General features: G+C 39.9%; 1 protein-coding gene across 1 annotated transcript; it reads left to right on the top strand.

Moving 5' to 3' along the window:
- Positions 1-4,776: 4,776 nt before the first annotated feature.
- On the top strand, positions 4,777-9,355 carry LOC136715015 (serine/threonine-protein kinase N2-like). The gene is made up of 11 exons (XM_066692680.1): positions 4,777-5,001; positions 5,708-5,835; positions 6,167-6,242; positions 6,534-6,625; positions 6,865-7,041; positions 7,483-7,545; positions 7,860-7,936; positions 8,047-8,189; positions 8,384-8,491; positions 8,744-8,824; positions 8,922-9,355. Exons 1-11 carry the CDS (start codon positions 4,777-4,779, stop codon positions 9,126-9,128), a joined length of 1,377 nt encoding a protein of 458 aa, XP_066548777.1. The 3' UTR covers positions 9,129-9,355.
- Positions 9,356-21,554: the final 12,199 nt, after the last annotated feature.

Raw genomic sequence — 21,554 nt, 5'->3', positions numbered from 1 at the left:
TGAAGGACCATGTCAATCTTTTACTTGCTGCTCTTTTTTGTGCTGCTTAAATGGAAGTAAGCTACTCATTTCAGTATGTAGATTAAGTATATTCAATAAACCAGGACATTAACATGTATTATAACACTGGTATAAGGTGCTGCAAGAGTTATAACACTCACATTACATTGCTATGAAGGATTTTGTGCAATTCAAATAAAGTGACATAAATATTATAGGTCGTATCACTTTCATAAACCCTTCTTCCTGTGTTATTTGCTTGAATACAGAGTAATAACACACTCAACACAAATGACAGTAAACAGCTTTATTACAAAATAAAAAGGCTAGTTTGCCATAGGGAAATGTACAGCTTGGCCTTTTCTGTCAATGTAAAAAATACAACCAAAAATATGCATATATAGATTTACATGTTGCTGTATTTCTTAGATACATTCAGTTTTGTGTGTAGGTGTGTCCTCATATTTAAAACAAACAAACAGAAAAGATTCTGTAGGTCAGAGTCACTGCACTTTTAATCAAACCTCACAAATGTTTGATCAATGTTTTTCTTTTCTTCTTTTAAAGTAAGATAAGTTAAACACTCAGAATTTGAACCTTTTCACATCATGGAAAAGTCTGCCTAGAACACCATTTGATGTCTTCTGCCTAACCAATGACTCCACTCAATTATTTTTAAATGTCGTCGAGGTTCTTTGTGAGGTTCCCTCGATGGCGCCATACCTCCAACTTAAAGGTTTGTGTATACATATATATATACACAGTGAGGGGAAAAAAGTATTTGATCCCCTGCTGATTTTGTACGTTTGCCCACTGACAAAGAAATGATCAGTCTATAATTTTAATGGTAGTTGTATTTTAACAGTGAGAGACAGAATAACAACAAAAAAATCCAGAAAAATGCATTTCAAAAAAGTTATAAATGGATTTGCATGTTAATGAGGGAAATTCGCAAGGCATTATAAGTCTCTCACTGTTAAAATACACCTACCATTAAAATTATAGACATTTACTCATATATATATATATATATATATATATATATATATATATATATATATATATGGGTCAGTGATGAATAAGGATTTTAAAATGGTAAAAAAAAAAAAACAGTTTAAAATACAAATTAAAGCTCTTCATTATAATGTTATGCATATATTTCAAAGGTTTATTTCTGAAAATAATGTATACTTTTGTATTATAAATCATTATTTCTAGTATCAAAAATGTCATACCGGATAACATAGATAGATTTGCAAATTATTTGACTTTAGTTTTTTGTCAGCATAGAGTGAGTTATGAGTATTCATATGTATCTCAACAAACATATTCAGCCCAGAAAAAAACAAAAAACACAATTAATCTCACAAATGTGGGCTTTTCTATTGACAGCGGCACATTTTGTGAAGTTAGTCACTCAAAACATAACGCTGAATAGTGGAAAATGCTGGGAAATGTTTAAAAATGCTTTCTAGTAAAAAGTATATCATTATTGTTACTGACTTCTGTATTTTTACAAGAATATTCAGTGTTGTCCTACCTGACTGATATTGTTACTCAGAATGACATACTGTGAGATTTCATACGGGATGATATCTCAAGATAGTCTCAGCAACAAAGATGTAGTTAAAAAATAATTCTATATTTAACTGAGAGTGAGAGTTACTAAATGTATAATTTATTTAAATTAACAGCAAATAATCAGAGGTGAGCAATACATTTCCACTCAAGGCATATTTGATAAAGCCATAGCAGTAAAACATAAGATTTCAAAACATTAACTTAATAATTTTCAGCACATTAAGTATTTTTAGGTTATACAACAAACATGTAAACATTTGTGATGTAAAAACAAATTGGGACAACAATGTTCTAAGTCATTAATGACATGAAGTCAATTCAGTAATATTTCAACAGATTAAAAAGTATATTGAACATTTTGATATCATACCATATTAAATATATAGGAATTATGCTATTTTTGATCTTGGATTTTTATATTCTCTTAAAACTTGCAAATGACTTCATGACATAAACATAAATTAAAACAAAACAATAATGACCATGTTGCCATCTTGTTTCTTATTTAAGGACATCCACACAAAATATGTACATTAAAACTACAGAAATAATGTTATAAATATTTCATTGTGTTATTTAAACAACATGACAATGTAAATGTGATGCCTACATGCTTAATAATACTCCTAAAAACAATACAAGTATAAGTAAGTCACTCCAGATAATGAGTGATATTGTTAGATAACAGAAAGTGATCATTTCCTGCTATGACAAAATACAAGTTTTAACTTATGAATCAGGCAATTACTTGACAATTTATATAAATGTATTACTATGACCTACAACTATTCAATGCCATCTTTCACAAATAAATATACATATCAAAAAACTATATTATAAATGATTTTTAAGTGTTGCCCTGTATGACACAGAATTTTGTACCCTAGTGCACCAGTGATCGAAAAGGTCAAATTATCAACATTTTAGGAGAGACTTACTAAACTTTCTGCACAGCCTGGGGGTCCTTCATCATCTTCTAAATGATAATGTCCATCACATGGCCAGCAAAATGCAATGATGTAAAAATGCTCCTGAGTGTCTGTTGTCCGGAATGACAAATCCCAATATGGGGACAAAAGTATCTTTCATGTAAAAATTAAATGAAATTAAGAGTCTTTGCAATATTTTTATACAACAATGCAAACACTCACACAATTATGTCCAACTGTTAGATCTAAGGTTTTATAGTTTTCTTAATTCGTTTTTGTAATTTGTAATTGTAGTTTTTGAATTTTCATTTTAGGTGTGGACAGTATGACATTTTGGATGATCCTAACATTTTAAATACTCGTGAAAAATACTCCAATCAGTGAATAAAGATAGGAGTGTTGAGACATATTATTTAATAACAAATAAATACATCTAATATTTGTAATATGCTTGGGACTCCAGAATGCATGTGTCACGTCATTGACCCATATATTGCTGTATGTTTGTATTGCTGTACATTGTGTCCATTGCCACATAAACAATGCATTGATGAAGTATAATGTTGATGGCTGGGTTTAAAGCGTATTTCCACAGTCGTGTTGAGGTGCTTTGTGTGTATTTAGCGACAGTTCACAGTATATGGACTCTTACACTGCTAACACAATCACCGGTATCTGGTGTCCAATCCAGTGTGTACTTCACCATACACTGAATGTGATTTGTTTGCATCTTTGGAAAGCAAATGATTAATGGATCATAATAACTCAATCAATAAAAGCCTGGTCTATTATCTTTCCAGGCTCTTCTTACCCTGCGTGTGTCCGCGGTGTCTCTTTACTGATGATTATTAATACAAACGCTGGTCTAATTGACGCCGCGGCTCCTCGCAGTTATTTGGATTAAACGCCAGGCGTGTTAATTGACGTTTTACGGCACGGGTAGTCAATTACTTTTTGCCAGGGTGCAAATGTCTTGGTCAAGGTATAGTCAAGGTCCAGACACCAGGGATACACCTCCAACACACACACACACACACACATATTTATTACTTTCATTTGACAAAGTGCAAAATAAAACGTTTACATAGATGTGCATATAAGTATTACAGCGCTTTCAGACCACTTGTATTGTTTTAATGTGTTAAAGATTACTGTAGGCAGATAGATCAACTTTCAAGCATTTCGTGTCTTATTACATTCAAGTCTTAACACTTCCCTTGATCACTGTCTGTTCAAAATTAATGCTGCAAAATGAGGATTGAGGAATTCATTTCGAAGTCAATAAACTCGCCTCAAAATCTCCATGCGATCCATGAAATCAGGCGGATTTGGACTCAAACACATCTTTGCTTCACAACCACATACAGCAGCGAAATATCCCATTTGAACCGCCATTATACTGCAGACGAGGCGCGCTTTCTCGTCAACCAGCTGTTTCGGTGCAGCTGTGATTGTATCGGCTGAGGCGCCGTTTTCTATTCGTGCGCCGCTACAAATATGCGACCTCATTGAAAGCAGCCGCTTCCAGCCCTGATGGAGGAGTTTCTGGTGAACAAGCTGTGGCACCGTGAGCCCCCAGCCCCCCTGCCTGCTCGTGTGCGCACTTTTATATTTTGGACGCGAGGTTGAAATATGTCCACAGGTCAGACGATCCGCAGTTTAGCTGTTTAATTATAGAAATCAGGAAAACAAACCCAGTACCTGTGCTTGACGAGTACAAAGTGCCGCTCTTGCCCCAGTCCGGACCGGGAACCTGCGAGCAATCAGCCATGGGACATCCCATAATACTAACGTCCTACTGGCTAATAACCAGGAAGGGCTGCTACTGGGTTCCACACAATAACAAGCACTGAGTGCAACAAACCTCCATAACAATACATTTCAAATAATAATAATAATAATCATCATCATCATAATAATGATCATTTTATATATATATATATATGTATATACATTTTCCCCATTGCCTGCAATTAATTAACATGAATGACAAATATGCGTACATTAATATTTGTATATAAAGCAGGGTCTGCGCAGTCAACCGTAACCATGGAGACGTTAAACAGACATACTTTGCTGGCTTGCACGGCACGTGCGTCATCCCATTGTGACGTCACAGGGACTCCAGAACCTTGAACGGCTCTGCTTGTGCCAAAGCCTTCATTATCGAGAAGAGCTCACAGACAGTGCACATCCCTTGACATTATGGAAGCCACCTGGCAAGAGTGAATCTCTTGGCCAACAGGTGCAACTGCTTGCAGACAAGATGGGATTGAAGGCGATCTTGAGGAAGTCCTACGTGTATCCTGTGGTGCTGGCACTCATGCTATGGAGGCGCTTCACGTCTCGCCCGGAAAAGCCCGATGCTGGTGGGCAGGTAGAGGAAGGCGCTGGAGAGGGTCTGCCTGAGGCACAGGGCCTCACTGCCGCCTCCAGGCACGACATCTCACCGGCGACCAGCACGACGGCCGTGGAAAGACCGAGTCAGAAGGTAAAGCAAATGAACCAGGTGGAAAAGCAAATTTATAGCAGAAATTCATGTGCCGGCGCCAGAGTTGGGGGAGGCGTCAGTAATAACAATGTAATAACACTGCATTTCTTAATAACAAGTTCATGTAATGCGTTAGAGTTTTAATTTGAGTGATAATATTACAGTTTCTCTAGCAAACGCATGGGTGTTTTGATGCTATATTATATGTTCTCCATGTGAATGATGAGGTGTTTAAATCGGAAGTAGCTGTAAAGCCAACAAGACTCATTTACTCATGTGCGCCATATCAAAATCAGCATGTAATGTAATATATGACTTTTTATCAGTAACGAGCCCTACACAGCGGTGGCTGCGCCGATGGCAGAGGTGCCGGGCCAAGCATGTTTCAAAGCAAATGGATATTCTAACTTACTTTTATGCAGACATTTTACAATCAGGAGTCATTTGCTTTACTGCTGTTTCACTATTCAAAGCCCTACACAGGCTTCTAATTAGTTTCAAGTGTGTTTGAAGTGATTATAGAGATCAGGCAATATAAATGACCCTGTGAATTGACCATTACATTGGCCAATAACTATATATATATATCTATGTATGTATTTTATTTTGAAATAATATTCGTCAGTAATATCCCTAGGGAACAGAACTTTTCTAGGGCCACAGTTTTGTTGTTCCTCCTCTCAACATGAAAGTGCTCAATTTGCAGGATGTAGTGGTGACTGACATCCCGACTGACAGAAGTAGTGATGTGGCAAAACCAGACGCCCACCGTCGAGAGGAGATTGACGTTCCAGAGCCGGGGAGCTTAGCTGTTCCATCATCTACAGATATGAGGTACTTTTTAACATTTTACTCCATTGTGAAACTTCCTAAAATACAAGAATGACAGGATATTATATATTAAATTAAATTAGCACTTCGATCTCTTAAACGTTGCATAAGATAGTGACTGGAGTGCAGTACAACTCATGGATTTGGTAAGAGCTCTTGGAGAATGCAAAATACATTGAAGACGTTCCTGTGATTTTAAAATAAATTCTGAATGTCCATCTATGATAATGCAATATGTCAGGAGTTACGACACAGTAACTCTTTGGATTATTGAATTAAGTGAATTGTCCTTTATTTTTGCAACTGACTATTCTCCCCCCTCTCTCTTCTGCAGGGGGCAGCGGCTTCTGGGTTCTGGTGTCAAGAACTACAAATCTGTTGCCGTGCTGGGGCATGGCACTTTTGGGAAGGTAAATCCCAGTAATCAGAGTTATCATGGATATAATGTGGGGCAGAACCAACGATCAGTAATTTAATAGGAAATGTGGAGAATAGATATTTGCACGACACTAGATTCCTAAGAAATCTGTGTGGACAATTTTGAAATTATTTGCACTTTTTAACCTTTAACACAAGCATTGCGTGTGACTTATTAAAGTGCAGCATTAGGAAGGATGTGTTACTAAATGCTTGTGTTGTGAATGTAGATCTTGGGGTTGAGAGTGGAGTTTGACCATCTTGATTCTGTGTTGCTCTCATAGGTGCTGCTTGCTGAGGACAAAGATAGATCCGAAATGGTGGCCATTAAGGCACTGAAAAAAGGAGATATTGTAATCCTTGGTAATGTTGAGAGGTAAGGCTTCATTTTGACTCTAGTGAAGCTGCTGGATTTGAAAGCAGACCAATGATGGATAAATCTAGTCAAGTGTTTTTATGGAATACACCAATGCACTGCATTAGCAAGGTCTTATTTGACTTTTTTACTTTCTTACTATGCAGGAAAGTCGGCATTTTGTTGCAGCTGCAGGATTATTCACCAATGCTGTTTATAAATGTATATTCACATGCTGTCTGTCTTTTGTCTCGCCTCAGTGTCATGTGTGAAAGGAGGATTTTGGAGACCGTCAGCAGTGTCCGGCACCCCTTTTTGGTGAACCTCCTGTCCTGCTTCCAGACGCAAGTTCACATCTGTTTCGTTATGGAGTTTGCGGCAGGGGGAAACCTCTCAACACACATGCAGGCAGCCAGGTTTAAGGAGCCCAGGGCCATGTAAGTGAAACTTTGAGTCGTGTGACGTGTGCAGAATCGTCCATCTCAGTAGATAAGCTCGCTCTGCCCGCAGTAGTGATGTCATGCCTGAGGTGTGTTTCAGGACTGTGTACCTGTATGGTCAGACATTATTGCAGGTTATGATTCCTAAACATCAGCACACAACCTCCAAATAACAAAACTACAACAAAAAGTACAACAAAATAATATGATCATTATCACAAAAGGAATGCAGATGCACTTTTAAAAAATGACCAAAATGGCAGTTTGTGGTGTTTGTATTTTGTGTTTAAATCGGATAACATGGATTGCTGGAGTTCCTGCATTGACAGGAAATTGGCTGGTTTGGCTCATTGACATTTTAGTGCAATCCGAGCTTAAGAACCAAAGAGGAAAACTATTTTAACTCCTTTCTTTGTTGTTGATCTTTTTCTTGAACAGATTTTATGCGGCTTGCGTGGTGCTGGGCTTGGAATTCCTGCACGAGCGCAGAATAGTGTACAGGTAAGTTATCACACATCAGCAATTTCTACAATATGCAAAGAAGCAAAAAATCTACAGTCTCACTGAGATCAAGCCTAAACTATTCACACATTTAATGTAATTTCTATTAGATTGTGTACATGATTTATTGTGATGCTCACAAATCCTCATAATAGACGTCATGTCCTAAAATCAGTGTACACATGTACCTGAATACAAAAAGTTTGAGAAATGTATGTGTCCTTTAATGGTTGACAGTGAAATAGTTATTGTGTTTCTGGCAAGTTCTCTCTATATCCGGCAGTCCAAGTGATTATACTGTGTTTTTATTTCAGGGATTTGAAGCCAGATAACTTGGTGCTGGACTCAGAGGGCTTTCTGAAAATTGCAGACTTTGGGCTCTGCAAGGAAGGTACAAAAAAAAAATGTGTATTTGTTTCCTAGTTTAGCAGTTTATGTATAATTTACATTGGTACTACAATGTGTTTTTTTTCCCTGACTCCTCTTCATTATTCTTGCTAGGCATCGGTTTCGGAGATCACACCAGTTCACCTTGCGGCACTCCCTCGTATTTCGCTCCAGAAGTCCTGACCCAAGCATCTTACACCCGGGCAGTGGACTGGTGGGGCCTGGGTGTGCTCATCTTTCATATGCTGGTTGGCAGGGTGGGTATTCTTAACAGTTATTGCAGCGATGAATAAGACATGTCTAAGGTGTGAATTTACCATTTTTTTGTGTAGTATACAATTTTTGTGTCTGTGTGGTTTTTGCATCCCTGGGCTCAGAATGTGAATATTCAAAGGTCTGGTCTGGAGTATCCCTTTAATGTGCTCTCATCCCTCTCTCCTTGTGCCCGTAGCCTCCTTTCCGCGGTGACGATGGAGAGCAGTTGTTTCGGAATATTGTTGAGGCTGAAGTGCGATATCCTTGGTTCGTCTCTTCAAAGGCCACCTCCATAATGAAAGAGGTCTGTATGCCAGGGTTGTTCTTTAAGTTCTTGCCTCCAGTTTGTCTCTCTGTATCCTAAATGTTAATGTCAATGTTATGGAATTGGAGCAATACCCAGTGACTGTGTAGCAGTGGAGTGAGGTTCCAAACCACAACGCAAACTCACTCAACTTTACTTTCAACTACGGGAACTTATTTTTAACATCGTTTCAACTTGAAGTACATTAATGGAAAATAACGTGGTCTCCTTCTTGTTTTAAATCCTCTGCAGCTTCTGCATAAAACTCCAGCCGAGCGCCTTGGGTCAGGTGAAGGGGATGCTGCAGAGGTGAAGAAGCATCCCTACTTCTCGGTACGTTGGCGCACCCATCCGTTTTATAACCACTCTTTCACATGAAGGTGGCACCACCTTATCATGACCGTCCTTTCATTCTTCTGTCTCGTTTCAGAGAGTGGATTGGAATGGGCTGCTGGAAAGGAAGGTGAAGCCTCCTTTCATCCCTACCATCAGAGGGCACAAGGATGTCAGGAATTTCAGCAGCGCATACCTGTCAGAAAATATACCAGTCCTGACTCCACCTCAGCAGCCCATCATACTCACCGAGGAGGAGGAGGAGAACTTCTGTGACTTTGGATACACAGCAACATGGTGTTAGCCTTCATGTAGCTGATGCGGGTCAGAGCTCCACGCCCTGGGATTCGAGCCACACACCACCGGCGCTCCTCCGAGCGCTCCGCACCGCAGCGGCTCCAGCGCAGTATAGCGTTAAGCCCTCTATGCCAAAAGGCCGGGCCCCCTACCGTGGGAGGCTTAACACTGTACTACTTTTACCGAGGGGTTACGTCACTTTGTAACGGGCTCATTATAGTATAGTATAGCAGAAAAAAACTAGAAACAGGAAATTAGATACCATGTGAGCAGTAAACATCTTTAGCAGGAACTAATTACTTCACAAGACATTCCACATGCTTTACTTTTCATAAATTCATTACACTATGTAATACAATTTTTGTTCCTGGGTAGTAAGTGTTATTTCCTAATTTCTTATGCCTCAAAGGAATAGAAAATGACTATTATTCCCCACAAACTTTGCTTTTGTGACCAGGACAGTGATATTTTGAAATGTAACTATTTCCAATGAGAAAACGGGCAAATTTGTGTCTTTTCGTTCACATAAAGTCAGAAAATAACAACATATGAATCCAAACTAACATGTATTTATACTAAAGCAATACAAAAATGAGTACAAAAGATTTAGAAGTCAGTCGTTTTTTGAGTTTTAGGATTATACTGCAAAGACACAAATTTGCCCGTTTTGTCAAAGTTTCATATTTTGAAATGTAACTATTTCCAATGACAAAACGGGCAAATTTGCGTCTTTTCGTTCACATAAAGTCAGGAAAAAACAATGTATGAATCCAAACTAACATGTATTTATACTAAAGCAATACAAAAATAACTACAATAAATTTAGAAGTCAGTCGTTTTTCGAGATTTACGATTATACTGTAAAGACATAAATTCGCCCATTTTCTCAAAGTTTCATATTTTTAAATGTAACAATTTCCAGTGAAAAAACGGGCGAACAGGGTCTTTACAGTATAATCCTAAATCTCGAAAAATGACTGACTTCTAAATCTTTTGGAGTAATTTATTTCTGACTTTATGTGAACGAAATGCCCGTTTTCTCATTGGAAAGAATTACATTTCAAAATATCACTGTCCTGGTCACAATAGCAAAGTTTGTGGGGAATAATAGCCATTTTCTATTCTTTTGAGGCATAAGCAATTAGGAAATAGCACTTACTACCCAGGACCAAACAAACAATCAAACAAACAAACAGACAAACAAACAAACAAATAAATAAAAAAATAAAATAATAAAATAAAATAATGGTGCAGTCAATACAAGAGATGGTTTTATTCCTGGCTCAACATATGTATTAAAGTGAAATAAAGTTAATAAACAAGAATGGTTGATTTGCTCTGTGAAAATGTGGTTTACTATGCGTTTCATTTGCTAGACTAGAAATTAGTGCCAATAATTGAAACCACCAATCAAAAACCCTCCTAGGAGTGAGAAGCAGGGACTGTGTGGCAGTCTGCAGTCGACACAATATTTGTATTCCTTGAACCGCACACCTGCTTCTATGTGCTGGATCCTACCAGCTGATTGTATTGTCCTGTGATTCAGGAGAAGACTTTAATAGGAAACAAATATTGTGTTAATTTTCTCATGAAGACAACTAACCATACACCAGCAGAGAGAAATACAACATTTGATTTTATTTAAAATATATTTTTTGATCTGCTAGGAAAGTGCATCAGATAGTAATTCTATCTAAGTGACTCTTCAGTGGCAGAATTTCATTCACTAGTTGCTTGATGAGTCTTATAAAGAAAATCACCAGATAGTGCTATTGGTACAGATGCCAGTCCTGCTCATTTTTTCATAATTGATAATACTGAATACTCTTGGAAAACCCAGAGGCATATTTATTTGTGTGCATGACAGGAAGGCTATGACACATCATGTCAGGTAGTCAGCATAAAGTTAGCACAACAGTCTGGTTGAGGCAAGTTGTCACATGACATTTGGGACTGGTTGTCACATGTCGAGATTGCAGATGTAGAGGACATACAGGGAAGAACGGCATAATTTGGATACATTAAGAATAGACAGATCTTTCCTTTTGAGATGGAGAGGCAAATAGTGGAATACATATCCAAGGTGTCTGATATTTATTTTGGTATTTTTCCAAATGAAGTACAGAAACTTGCCTTCCAGTTATCTGCGCCTCACACCCAGTCAAATAATAAAACCTCGTTTGCTCAATTGTGCACCATGTTGTATTCCATGTTTTCTTGGTGAAACCACACTACAACATGTAACCTAACCTCCTCACTATACATCTGTATAGTTCCTTCTTCAATGTGCTTTGCCTTAGGAGGCACCAGAGAAGCTTCAGTAAAGGAACTTTCATATTGACTTGCAATGCTATCAACACAAATATTGTAGATCATTGTCTGTAAAACTCACAAGCGCTTGTTGTTTTGTATGATGATCAGTGAGGCCGAATGATTAAACTAAGTGAACATGTTCAGTAAATTATTGTGTCTGTTGATGACTTATGCCATTTCAGTGTTGAAATTTACATAAAACACAAGCATTTAAAACAAATAGGCTACCGTTCTTATTATTGAAGTGCAATGTCAGATCCCCAAAAGATAAGTATACATGTGATCAGATCAAGCAGGAATTGACTAGCTCCCAATGTGGTATTATTACCAGGGAACAGTGCATCTCTTCAAAATCGTTTAAAAATACTGTACACTTCCAGGGGAATGGCATTTAATTACATTGCTTTATTTTAATCACAATGCAACTACATTCAGGTTATCTTTTATTACCATGGAACTGTGCATCACTTTAAAATACAGTACACTTCCAAAGGAACTACATTGAATTACAAAATTGATAATTATCAAGATACTCATTGTAATTACATTTGCAAATGTTTTTCCGTACCAGGTACTGCTGGTGTGTATTGTTCATAGAGGAATAAGCTTCTTATTAGTGCGTTACACATTCCCACAGGCAGAAGTGTGGAGTAGCGGTTAGGGCTCTGGACTCCAGTATGCAGTGTGGTGGGCTCAATCCCAGGTGGGGGACATTGCTGTAGTACCCTAGAGCAAGGGACTTTACCTAGATTGCTGCAGTAAAAACCCAGCTGTATAAATGGTTAATTGTAGATATAAAACATTGTGATATAGCATAATTTGTGGATGTCATGTTGTTATACATAGTAATAGTGCAGTGTAATTACTGGCCAGCTTAAATGATTTAAACATGAATTGAATTCACCATGTAATACAGTGTAAGTACAGTATATTTAATGTACCTGTAACTGTGGTGTCTTTAAAACAACTCAGTCACAGTGTGCATGTCTCGCAGTACAGCAGTACAGTAAAGTAAGCAGTTAGTCCTGTGCTGTTCATTGGGGAATTCATCTCCTCTTTCATTTTCGCTCCTCTGTCTCGGTCACCGTCTCTTCTTGTTGTTTACCTCCCTCTAGCCCCTCTTCCATTTCTATCACTTTCTCCTCACACTGACCTTCTCCTTCATCAGACTCTCCCGCTTCTGTCTCCACCAACTGTGGAGGTTTGCATTGACAGTAGGAGATGGCAGTATAATTTCCAGCAGTCAAAATCTTTCTGAGACATATTGTTCTCTCATTTGCAAAACAGCTCTTGGATGATGAAGATAATCTGGGCCAACACTAAGACTTTGTTCACAGCCCTGTCCATTGAGACACCTTAAAGCAATTGCATTGAGCCCCATACATTGATTACTGCTGAACATCAGCATGGCTCTGAACAGTGAATTTGCATGGCTGTTTAACTGCAGATTAAGTCCACAAGCAGGCAAATTATCCATAAATAATAAAATGCCACGTTTACAGATTCTTTCTTGCCCCGTGTCAGCTGTGGTAGTAGTGGCATTCAGTGTTGCTTAAGCCTAATGTGATGCTAATGCTAGTACAGCTACAGCTTTGTGTTGACTTTTGAGTTTCATTATATTATCAGTATAATTACAATATCCTAAAAAAATAATTTCAAACATACGGGTCTCAATTAAGTAATACATTACGTTATCATTAAGAAAATGTTATTACGTTATCTGTATTTTTGTTACAACCGCTACCCATGATCACCGCCAGAGGCTACCCTTGCCACAGTGTTTTCCCATCATCATCACTTCACTCACCTCATTATTGATTTATGAGACCTCGTCTCTCGTTTCTCAACTTACCTGCTCCTAGTTTCCTGCTAATTACCCCTTGTGTATATATAGCCCTTTGTTCCCAGCCTTCATCGCGAAGTCTTGTCATCTCTATAGTCACATTTCTGAGCCTTATCTCTGGTATTGTTTTCTCGTGTACCAGTCCTCTGCTTTTGTCCTTCGATCCCTGATTCTTGGATTCTCCGGACCAGCCTGTTCTCCCGCTCTCTTGACCACCCGCTAGTGCCCTTGACCTGGAGTTTAGCTTTGCCCTTGTTGTTCCCATTTGCCGGCATTCGACCCCTCGCCCAAATTGACTTGTTCATTGTGCTCTGCATCTGGGATCACCACACCCAGCGATCCCCATCCTTACAGACGACTTCCCCGTAATAAACTATGGACCCAGCAGAGTTGTTACAAGTACACACAACCTACAACAGTGCGTCTGTCTGTACTGTGGCCATGCAGGTCATTTTTGTGAGGCTTGTCCAGTCCATCAATGTGTCTCCCCAGACCCCACAGTGAACACTGAATTATGCCCACTTCTGACTCTTTCTCAAAGTTTAATACGAGTTAGGGTCATGTGGGATTCTAAGAGCATCTTTGCTTCTGCTTTGTTGGATTCGGTTCGGCAGGGAACTTTATCCACCGTGCTACAGTCAGACGACTTGGACTCCCTCTTCTCCCCTGCGAGCCTCCACTCCAGGTCAAAGCTGTCAACAACCAGCCTATAAGTCCTGCTCTTCCTTACCCCATACATATTCCCTCAAGTCTGCCATTAACTGGGTCTCAAAGTTGGCTCCGCGATCACTAAGGAACTTTTCTGGGCACCCAAGCAACTGAATTACAGCATTCCTTAGGGCTATTACCGTAGCTGTTGTTGTTGAATTACGAACTGGGATGGCCCAGGCGTAGCATGTTTGCCAAGGAGCACTGGGTGCACTTCCACAAGATGGATAGAGTCCGGAGGCTACTTACATGACTAGCCCACTCATGGTATCTTATCCACAGCTCCTTCCTGAGGCTCCATGGAATGATGATGTGGGCTGTTCCTTTGCGGAGAGATGACTTTCCCCATACCAGGAGGCCCTGGTAGACTCAGCTCTGGCCACTACTGCAGGATCTGTTTGGTCTCGGTGGCCAATGACTGCTGGACAGCAGGGGAGGGTCGCCACCTAGCGACTACCCACTCCCTTACCTGCTATATTGCCCAGTCCTCTTGTTGCCACTGGACCCAGGGGAAATCCTTTCCCTCCTCTGCCCTTGTTAGCACTGTCCTATTCACTGCTGCCACAGCCTGCACTTGGTCAAAGCCCTCATACAGCACTTCTCCCGGCAACCTAGACAAAATGTTGGTGTTCTGGTTGTTCCGGCCCGGACAATATTTGATTTCAAAATCATGGTTGGATAATTGAGTCATCCACCTCTGCTCAACTGCCCCCAGCCAGGCTGTACTTAGATGGACTAGGGGATTGTTGTCTGTGTACACCACGAAGGAAGCTCCGCAGAGAAAGTCCTTAGTCTTTAAGCCATTTTAGGACCAACAGTTGGAGCTGTCATTTTTATCATTCCTTTCGGGAGGGTGCAGGCTGCAGCTTGTGTAGGCAATAACGTGCTCCATTCCTTCCTGAACTTGTGACAAGACTGCTCCTAGACCATCCAGGCTGGCATCTGTATATAAGACAAAAGGCTGAGAAAAGTCTGCATAGCATAAAATGGGTGCACTAACTAGCCTACCCTCAAAAGCCTCCAGACATTGGGGAGTCCAAGCTAGTGAGGCATTCTTCTTCATGTGCGCAGCTCCCACCAAGAATATGTATAAAGGAGCAGCTTTCTTGTCAATGGCAGGAGTAAAATGATAGAAGGAATGAGTGTCACAGACGGTGTGACAGCTCATTATCAGAATGATGTTGTTTTTTAAAATTTCTTTCTATTTATTTACTGGTTTATTTTCTAAATTCATTATTCCTTTTTATGCACTTCATGTATTATTGTTTATATATTTATCAATTTTCACTATATAGTTTGTGTTTCACAAATTGCTTTATTATTTCATTATTATTGCCACATGTTTGGTTTATTCAGTTTACAATTAGCCAATCACCTGTTTCCCCTGGGACTACCTGTACGCTTCTTACTGAAATCAGTGCAGCTGTAATTAATTCAGCTAATTTGCAAAGAAACGCCATATTTAAATGAGGCATATGCGCTCGGGTTTGCAGTGGATGGAAGTCAAGACGTAACACCGCCCGATAAACGTGTATGTTTTGTTGTAGTCCATTAATCCCATGACCTTTGGAATTCCAGACATATTGTACAACTCATGTTGGGTCTTTACGTGATCTCTGTCTGAAATGGGAAAGTGAATGTATTGAGTCATGTTGAACCGAATTTCAGAATCGGTTCATCAAAGCATCCGTGACTTCAGTGATACATTTTGATAAGTTTATACTGCACTTCGACTAAGGAGAGGACAGCAACAGCACAAATAGAGTGAGGAAGCTGAGTGAGCTGGAGACTCAGGTGGACAGTGCGGAAGAGATCTTTGGAAAAGACAGGACTGAGAGCTGCGAGGTCCACAAGTGTTGGGTTGCTGAGCATTGCTGTGAGGAAGGCCAGCGAACGAAGCTATGTTTACTTTGGAATAAGAATTTAGAGTAACCCTTGAGATAGCCAGCCGACCCTTAGTGCCCTTGTATCTAGCTCCCTCCACCCCGCGTCCACCGAAGGGAGAATCCCTTGTCTTGGCTTTCATCCACTGAGCACCCAGAACAAAGAAAAGAGAATTTAAATGACACATCAGACAAAACACACTTTTCTTTCTCTTACCTTGCAGTGCTACTGATATGGGGTCGCTCTGCAGTGGAAGGCACTCTGGAGACTGGACTCAGGCAGCTGGGAGGGAGAGATAGGAACGTGCACAAGGGTACTCTGTTGGAGCGTGAGAGAAGTACTTATCTGTGGTTCTCCAGCTGCCTCTTCCCTGACCTCACTCCATGCGCCACGTGGCCCAGGGAGAGCCGCCACCTTAGTTTCCCCTATCTGTGCATTTTGCAAAGGATTGGTCATTTTGACCAAACGTATTTCAGTTTTTTGGCGCGTTAATTGTTTTGAAAGTTAATTCTGTTTTGAGATGTATTCAAACAATCGAGAACTGTAAGCAATAAAGTGATTAAGTGAGCCTTGTAACCCCTGTGATAGGTACTGTTCATTGCTCAATGTCATACATTAACCTGAAAATGCTGCACTCACAAAGTCCTCTCTGTTTGTCTCTATCTCTCCACTCCTCTCTCTCTCTGGAGCTCTTTGTTTTTCTGTATCACACTCCTCTCTATTTTTTCAGCTGTGTATCACATCCAAAGCAATTCTGCACATTTTGTACAAGGATGCAAAGTGAACTTGTATTGTCTGATCAAATGGGATCTCGCTGCATATTAGGTTACTTTATGTTCCAATATTGTTGAGCTTCTCATTAATATTTCTGTAAGATGGCATGGAAATCCTCTGCATTGTTTAAGGAAGCCCCTTGATACACAGGGGTCTGCTACTTAATTATAAATGCAAAAAATACATGCAGCAGTCTCTATGTCTTGGTCTCATTCTGGTTCTCTATGCATCTCTATCTGTATCTGTGTACCTACATGTGTCCTCTTGTTCTTGTTTATCGCTCTTTGTCTCTGGCCGAATCTGACTGTGTCTTGCCTTTCTGTCCGTATGTCTGTGTACGTTTGTGTGTCTGCATGTCTGTGTCCTATCCTGGTCTGTCCCAGTCTTGTCTGTGCGTAATTGTGCCTCAGCTGAGCTCAATGCTCTGACCCAGTCCCTTAAAAATAAGACTGATTAACAGATACACTGACTGCTTGTGTCTTTTCCTATACCTGGACCGGACCAGCCTAAAGCCTTCGATGATATACCCGACAGAAGGTGGATGTAGACTTCAATCACACTCTCCAGGCCCTCTTCCACTTGGTAATAACCATGAGCTATAGGTCCACTGTCTTTAGCCCAAGTATCCCATCCTGACACAGCCTCCTCCTCGGCTGCAGCGTGTCATAGATTCCCTCTCAAGTGGGATTTAGATTTCGCTGCTGCTCCCAAATCCTGGTCTCCCTTTCCGTCTCTCTCCTTCTGTCGGGTGAAAATGTATCCGGGGGGGCTTACTCAGGCGAGGGGATCACGGGGGCCTGGAGGCAGGAGCATGGTGCCTGGGGTAGAAATAATAACTAAATGATCTAGTAAAAGCTATTAATATAAAAACTATTTTCCCCCTTACTGTAAACAAATACACTGTATTTGCTCCGCATGCACACAGCCACTGACACACTACAGGTTACTTTCAAGACAATACAGTTTATGGTAAATCGATCATTTAAATACTCTTGCTATCCTGAATTTTATTCCTGCTATAACACTGACAATTTACTCAATGGTGATAGTTAAACTACACTATCTTTGGGTTACCATATAGCCAGTATTTAACAGACTTTTCAGTCCTTTAATCTCCGTCCAGCTGGATCTAAAAATGTCTGAGATTTGCCTTGATCTTTTTCCAACACTTCAGTTCCCGGGTGCCTGTTTAACCCTTCAACTCCTGCAACGCTACCATTCCATCATGTATGAATGATGATGTTTAAGGTGATAGTGTTCACTGATGTCATGGATTTATGAACAACTATTGGTTATTAATAAATGACTTACGTCTGTAAAGACTTCAACAACCAATAAGGAACGTTTTATTTAGCTGGGGTGTTAACAGTTTACAAAAGGAAAAGATAGGTTGAGATGAGATGAGATTTTTTGAGGTCATAACACTTAGCTCCAGCCCCCCCACTGCCACTCCCACCTTTTGAAGTGTCCTCTTTATTGGAAGTTCAGGTTTGGTAACCCTAGCAAGCTCTGGTTTTCTCAACTAATTGTCAGTGTAGCAGAAACTTTAGCTAATGGGTTAAAATGGGCTTCTTAAAGATGCATTCCAGTGATTTTGGGGGGGTTGTGTACCCATTCTGTCCAATGAGGCATATTCTTTATTTTTGCACATTAAGGGGACCCTATTTTGTTCACTAATACCATTCCCTCTTGCACTGAACAAATGCTCAGGGATGGACTCATTTCCCCCTTATGGCCCCCGCAATTTTCAAAATTCTCGAATTGCCCCTGGTGAGATGCCTGCTGCAGAACGTGCTTAATCTATAGACCCTCCAAGGACGGTAGCTGTTTGGGCCAGGCAAAACCCGGACTGGCACCACGCTGACTGACCAGGAATCACAAGGAAATCGAAGTAGGTAATGTCCCTTGACAGAAGTAGTTATTATTGTGCAAATTGAAATAATAATGTCTCATCCTATATTATTATTATTATTATTATTATTATTATTATTATTATTATTATTATTTCTTGGCAGACGCCTTTATCCAGGGCGACTTACAACATTTATCTTTTCAGGTTGCGTATCTGGGAGTGGCCACCAGAAGGAAAACCCCAACAATCAATAATTAAATAATCAAGTGATTAAGGCCAGTCATGCCCTGCTCGTGACACTACCTCCCGTGGCACATATTCACAGACTATTTTAATTGTAAAGCACAACCATCTGTGTACCTCCTGTCTCACTCACTCACTTACATGCCGTGTCTTGCAAACGTGTTTAGACCGTTCCTATGCTGTCCCATTTTGTGAAGTTACAAAATTCATAAACATTATTGTATCCAACACTTTAATGCTCAAACTGAAGACATAAGAGTAAGATAAGGCCTACAATACAGGCTAGTTTTTGTGAAGTGTTCTGGATATTGTTGACTGATTCACATTTTTTTCATTTATCTCAGCCATTGAACTCTGTAGTTCTTTCAAAGCTGTCTTTACCCTCAAAGTTACATCCCTCACCAGTTTCCTCCTTGCCCAGCTGCTCAGTTTAAAGGGATGGTCTGATCTAGACAGTGGCTAGGTGGTACAATGCACCTTCCATTTCTTGATGATTTAAAATTATTTTATCCCTGACTTGCCTTGCCTTTATGGTTGAGACTTAAAATTTACTTCCTGACTGAGGAACCTCACAGAGACAGGGGTTTGTATTCTGACATCATGAGAACTACAATTTGAACACAGACAGAGGCCAATAACTAATTATGTGGCTTCTTATGGCCATCTAAATTAATTTAGAATACTTAGAATAATTAGAATACTTGTGCAATCCTGATTTATTTTTATATGAAGTCTCTACTTATTTCTGTTTTTGCTTTGAATGTGTGGAGAAGACTGTGTATATAACACACATTAATGCCTACTTCATAGTGTTCTGACTGCAAGCTTTAAAGCCACAAAATGTGAATACTGTGAGAGGGTCAGAATACTTTTGTAAGGCAGAGCATAAACTATTAACTAAGTGTTTCAAATGAAAGATCTGAGTACGTTTATTTCTCTCTCACCCACTCCCTCTCCCTGAAACACACCCCTCTGCACCTCACTTAGACCTCCCCCACTTTCTCTCTCCCTTCTCCTGTCCGTTGTGGTTTGTGCCATACCATTTTGTATGATAAAGGTATGTCACCGGGTCTACAGCTGGAGATGGCACCGGTGCACTAATGAGCCGACTACGGCACGCCTAGTACTTAATGAGGAGGGACCTCAAACACCATCTAAATGTACGCTCTCCACATGCAGCTTCGACACACTTTACACTTTACCCTGTTGTCTGTGTGCCGGGCATGTGAACAGAATTTATTGATGACAGTATTCACTTTCAGAGGCAAGGCAAGGATACTCTATGAATGGTATAGATATATCCAGGGAGAACCAAATTATGATTCTATTCTAAACAGCCTTAAATTCACTGGGCTCTAAAATGAAATATAAAAACTGTTCCTAAAAGATAAAAGTTATGTCTGCTCTAACTAATCCTAAAAACTACAAAAGCATCCCCCTAATCCTAATACAAACTCCCCCTCCTAAATTCTCAAAAGAACAGAAAAATAAAATAATAGCACTGTCCTGAACAGAATTTGCTTATCTCCCAGCAGCTGCGCTCCGTGGTCTTCCTCCTCTTTACCAGCATGGCCTCCAGGGCCGGTCGCTGGATACAGCCAGGCACAGGCAAGGCAGTGTCCTTCACTTGTGCTGTCTGCGCCCCTTGCCTTGACTGACTGTATTCTCCTCAGGGGAGCCACTGCACCACTGGACCCACACCACCACGTAAGGGAAGGCTGGAAGACAAACCACACCAGGTAGGTGTATAGAATGTGCCTTTGTTGGAATATAGTATAATATTATAATGTCTTTATAAGAGGAGAGATGGGGTTGCTATGCTGGGGAGAAGATACCAGAGACCTCAGCAACAGACTGGAAATGTATAAAAAGTTATGTTTTGCTACATTTCACATCATCTCAGTTCTCATTTCTTGTTTTTATCACAGGTCTATGTAAACAAGAGTGATTGCCAAATAAGCCAGTATAATCAACTTTCCACAGTCTTCTGTTCTAGGGATCCTTCCAATGCAATTATGCCATTTCAGTCCTTCAAAGAACTCCCGTGCTCAGGTCCAGCGTCCCCTCTCTGGAGCTAGTGCTTGTGCTCGTGCTCGGGCTTGTGCTTGCAATCAGAGGTCAAATCTCCTTTGTCCTGCTCCAGCCCTCTTTTTATAGGGCTAAACCTCTCTCGGAGTGTCGGGGAGCAGGTGCGTTAACAGGCAGAGCGTGGGGAGCAGGTGATGTTCAAAGGAAAATATACAAGTGAACAATTAAATAATTATTGAAACACAGAGTAAAATAAAATGCACACCTTAATGATAATTAATACTGATAATAATAATGATACAAATGAAAATAACACAAGTGAATGAGCCAAAAAGAATAGCAATGAATAGTCAATACAAGCAATTAAGTAAAAAAGTGATTAAGTGAGCCTCACTGTTCATTGTTTCATAAATTAGCCTGATAAGACAGAACTCAAATAAAGTCCTCTCTGTAGGTCTTTCACTCTATCTCTCTGTATGTTTATCTGTTCACTCCTCTCTCTGGAGCTCTATTTGTTTTTCTCTCTATCGCACTCCTTTCTATCTATTCAGCTCCATCTCTCTGTCTGGCACATGCAAAGCAATTTTACTTATTTAATGCAAGGGTCCAAAGAGATCAAGTATTGTCTGGTCAAATGGGATCTTTCTGCATATTAAGCTACTTTATTAATGTATGTAAATAATGTGATATATGGTTGCCCTGGATAAGAAATATAATAATATTAATAATAAAAGAGAGTGAGACAGAGAGAGGGAGTGAGAGAGACCATAAAAGGGAGAGAGTGAGAT

Source organism: Amia ocellicauda, chromosome 19 (assembly GCF_036373705.1).
Source record: "Amia ocellicauda isolate fAmiCal2 chromosome 19, fAmiCal2.hap1, whole genome shotgun sequence".
Taxonomy (NCBI): Eukaryota; Metazoa; Chordata; class Actinopteri; order Amiiformes; family Amiidae; genus Amia; species Amia ocellicauda.
Note: the sequence above shows the minus strand (reverse complement) of the source record. Positions and strands in the feature narration are given on the sequence as shown.

Excerpts from the sequence above, each read along its gene's own strand:
- LOC136715015 (XM_066692680.1), top strand. The coding sequence starts at position 4,777 with ATGGGATTGAAGGCGATCTTGAGGAAGTCCTACGTGTATCCTGTGGTG. Across the intron at positions 5,002-5,707 it reads TGGAAAGACCGAGTCAGAAG|GATGTAGTGGTGACTGACAT; the intron begins GTAAAGCAAATG and ends CTCAATTTGCAG. Across the intron at positions 7,937-8,046 it reads CTTTGGGCTCTGCAAGGAAG|GCATCGGTTTCGGAGATCAC; the intron begins GTACAAAAAAAA and ends TATTCTTGCTAG.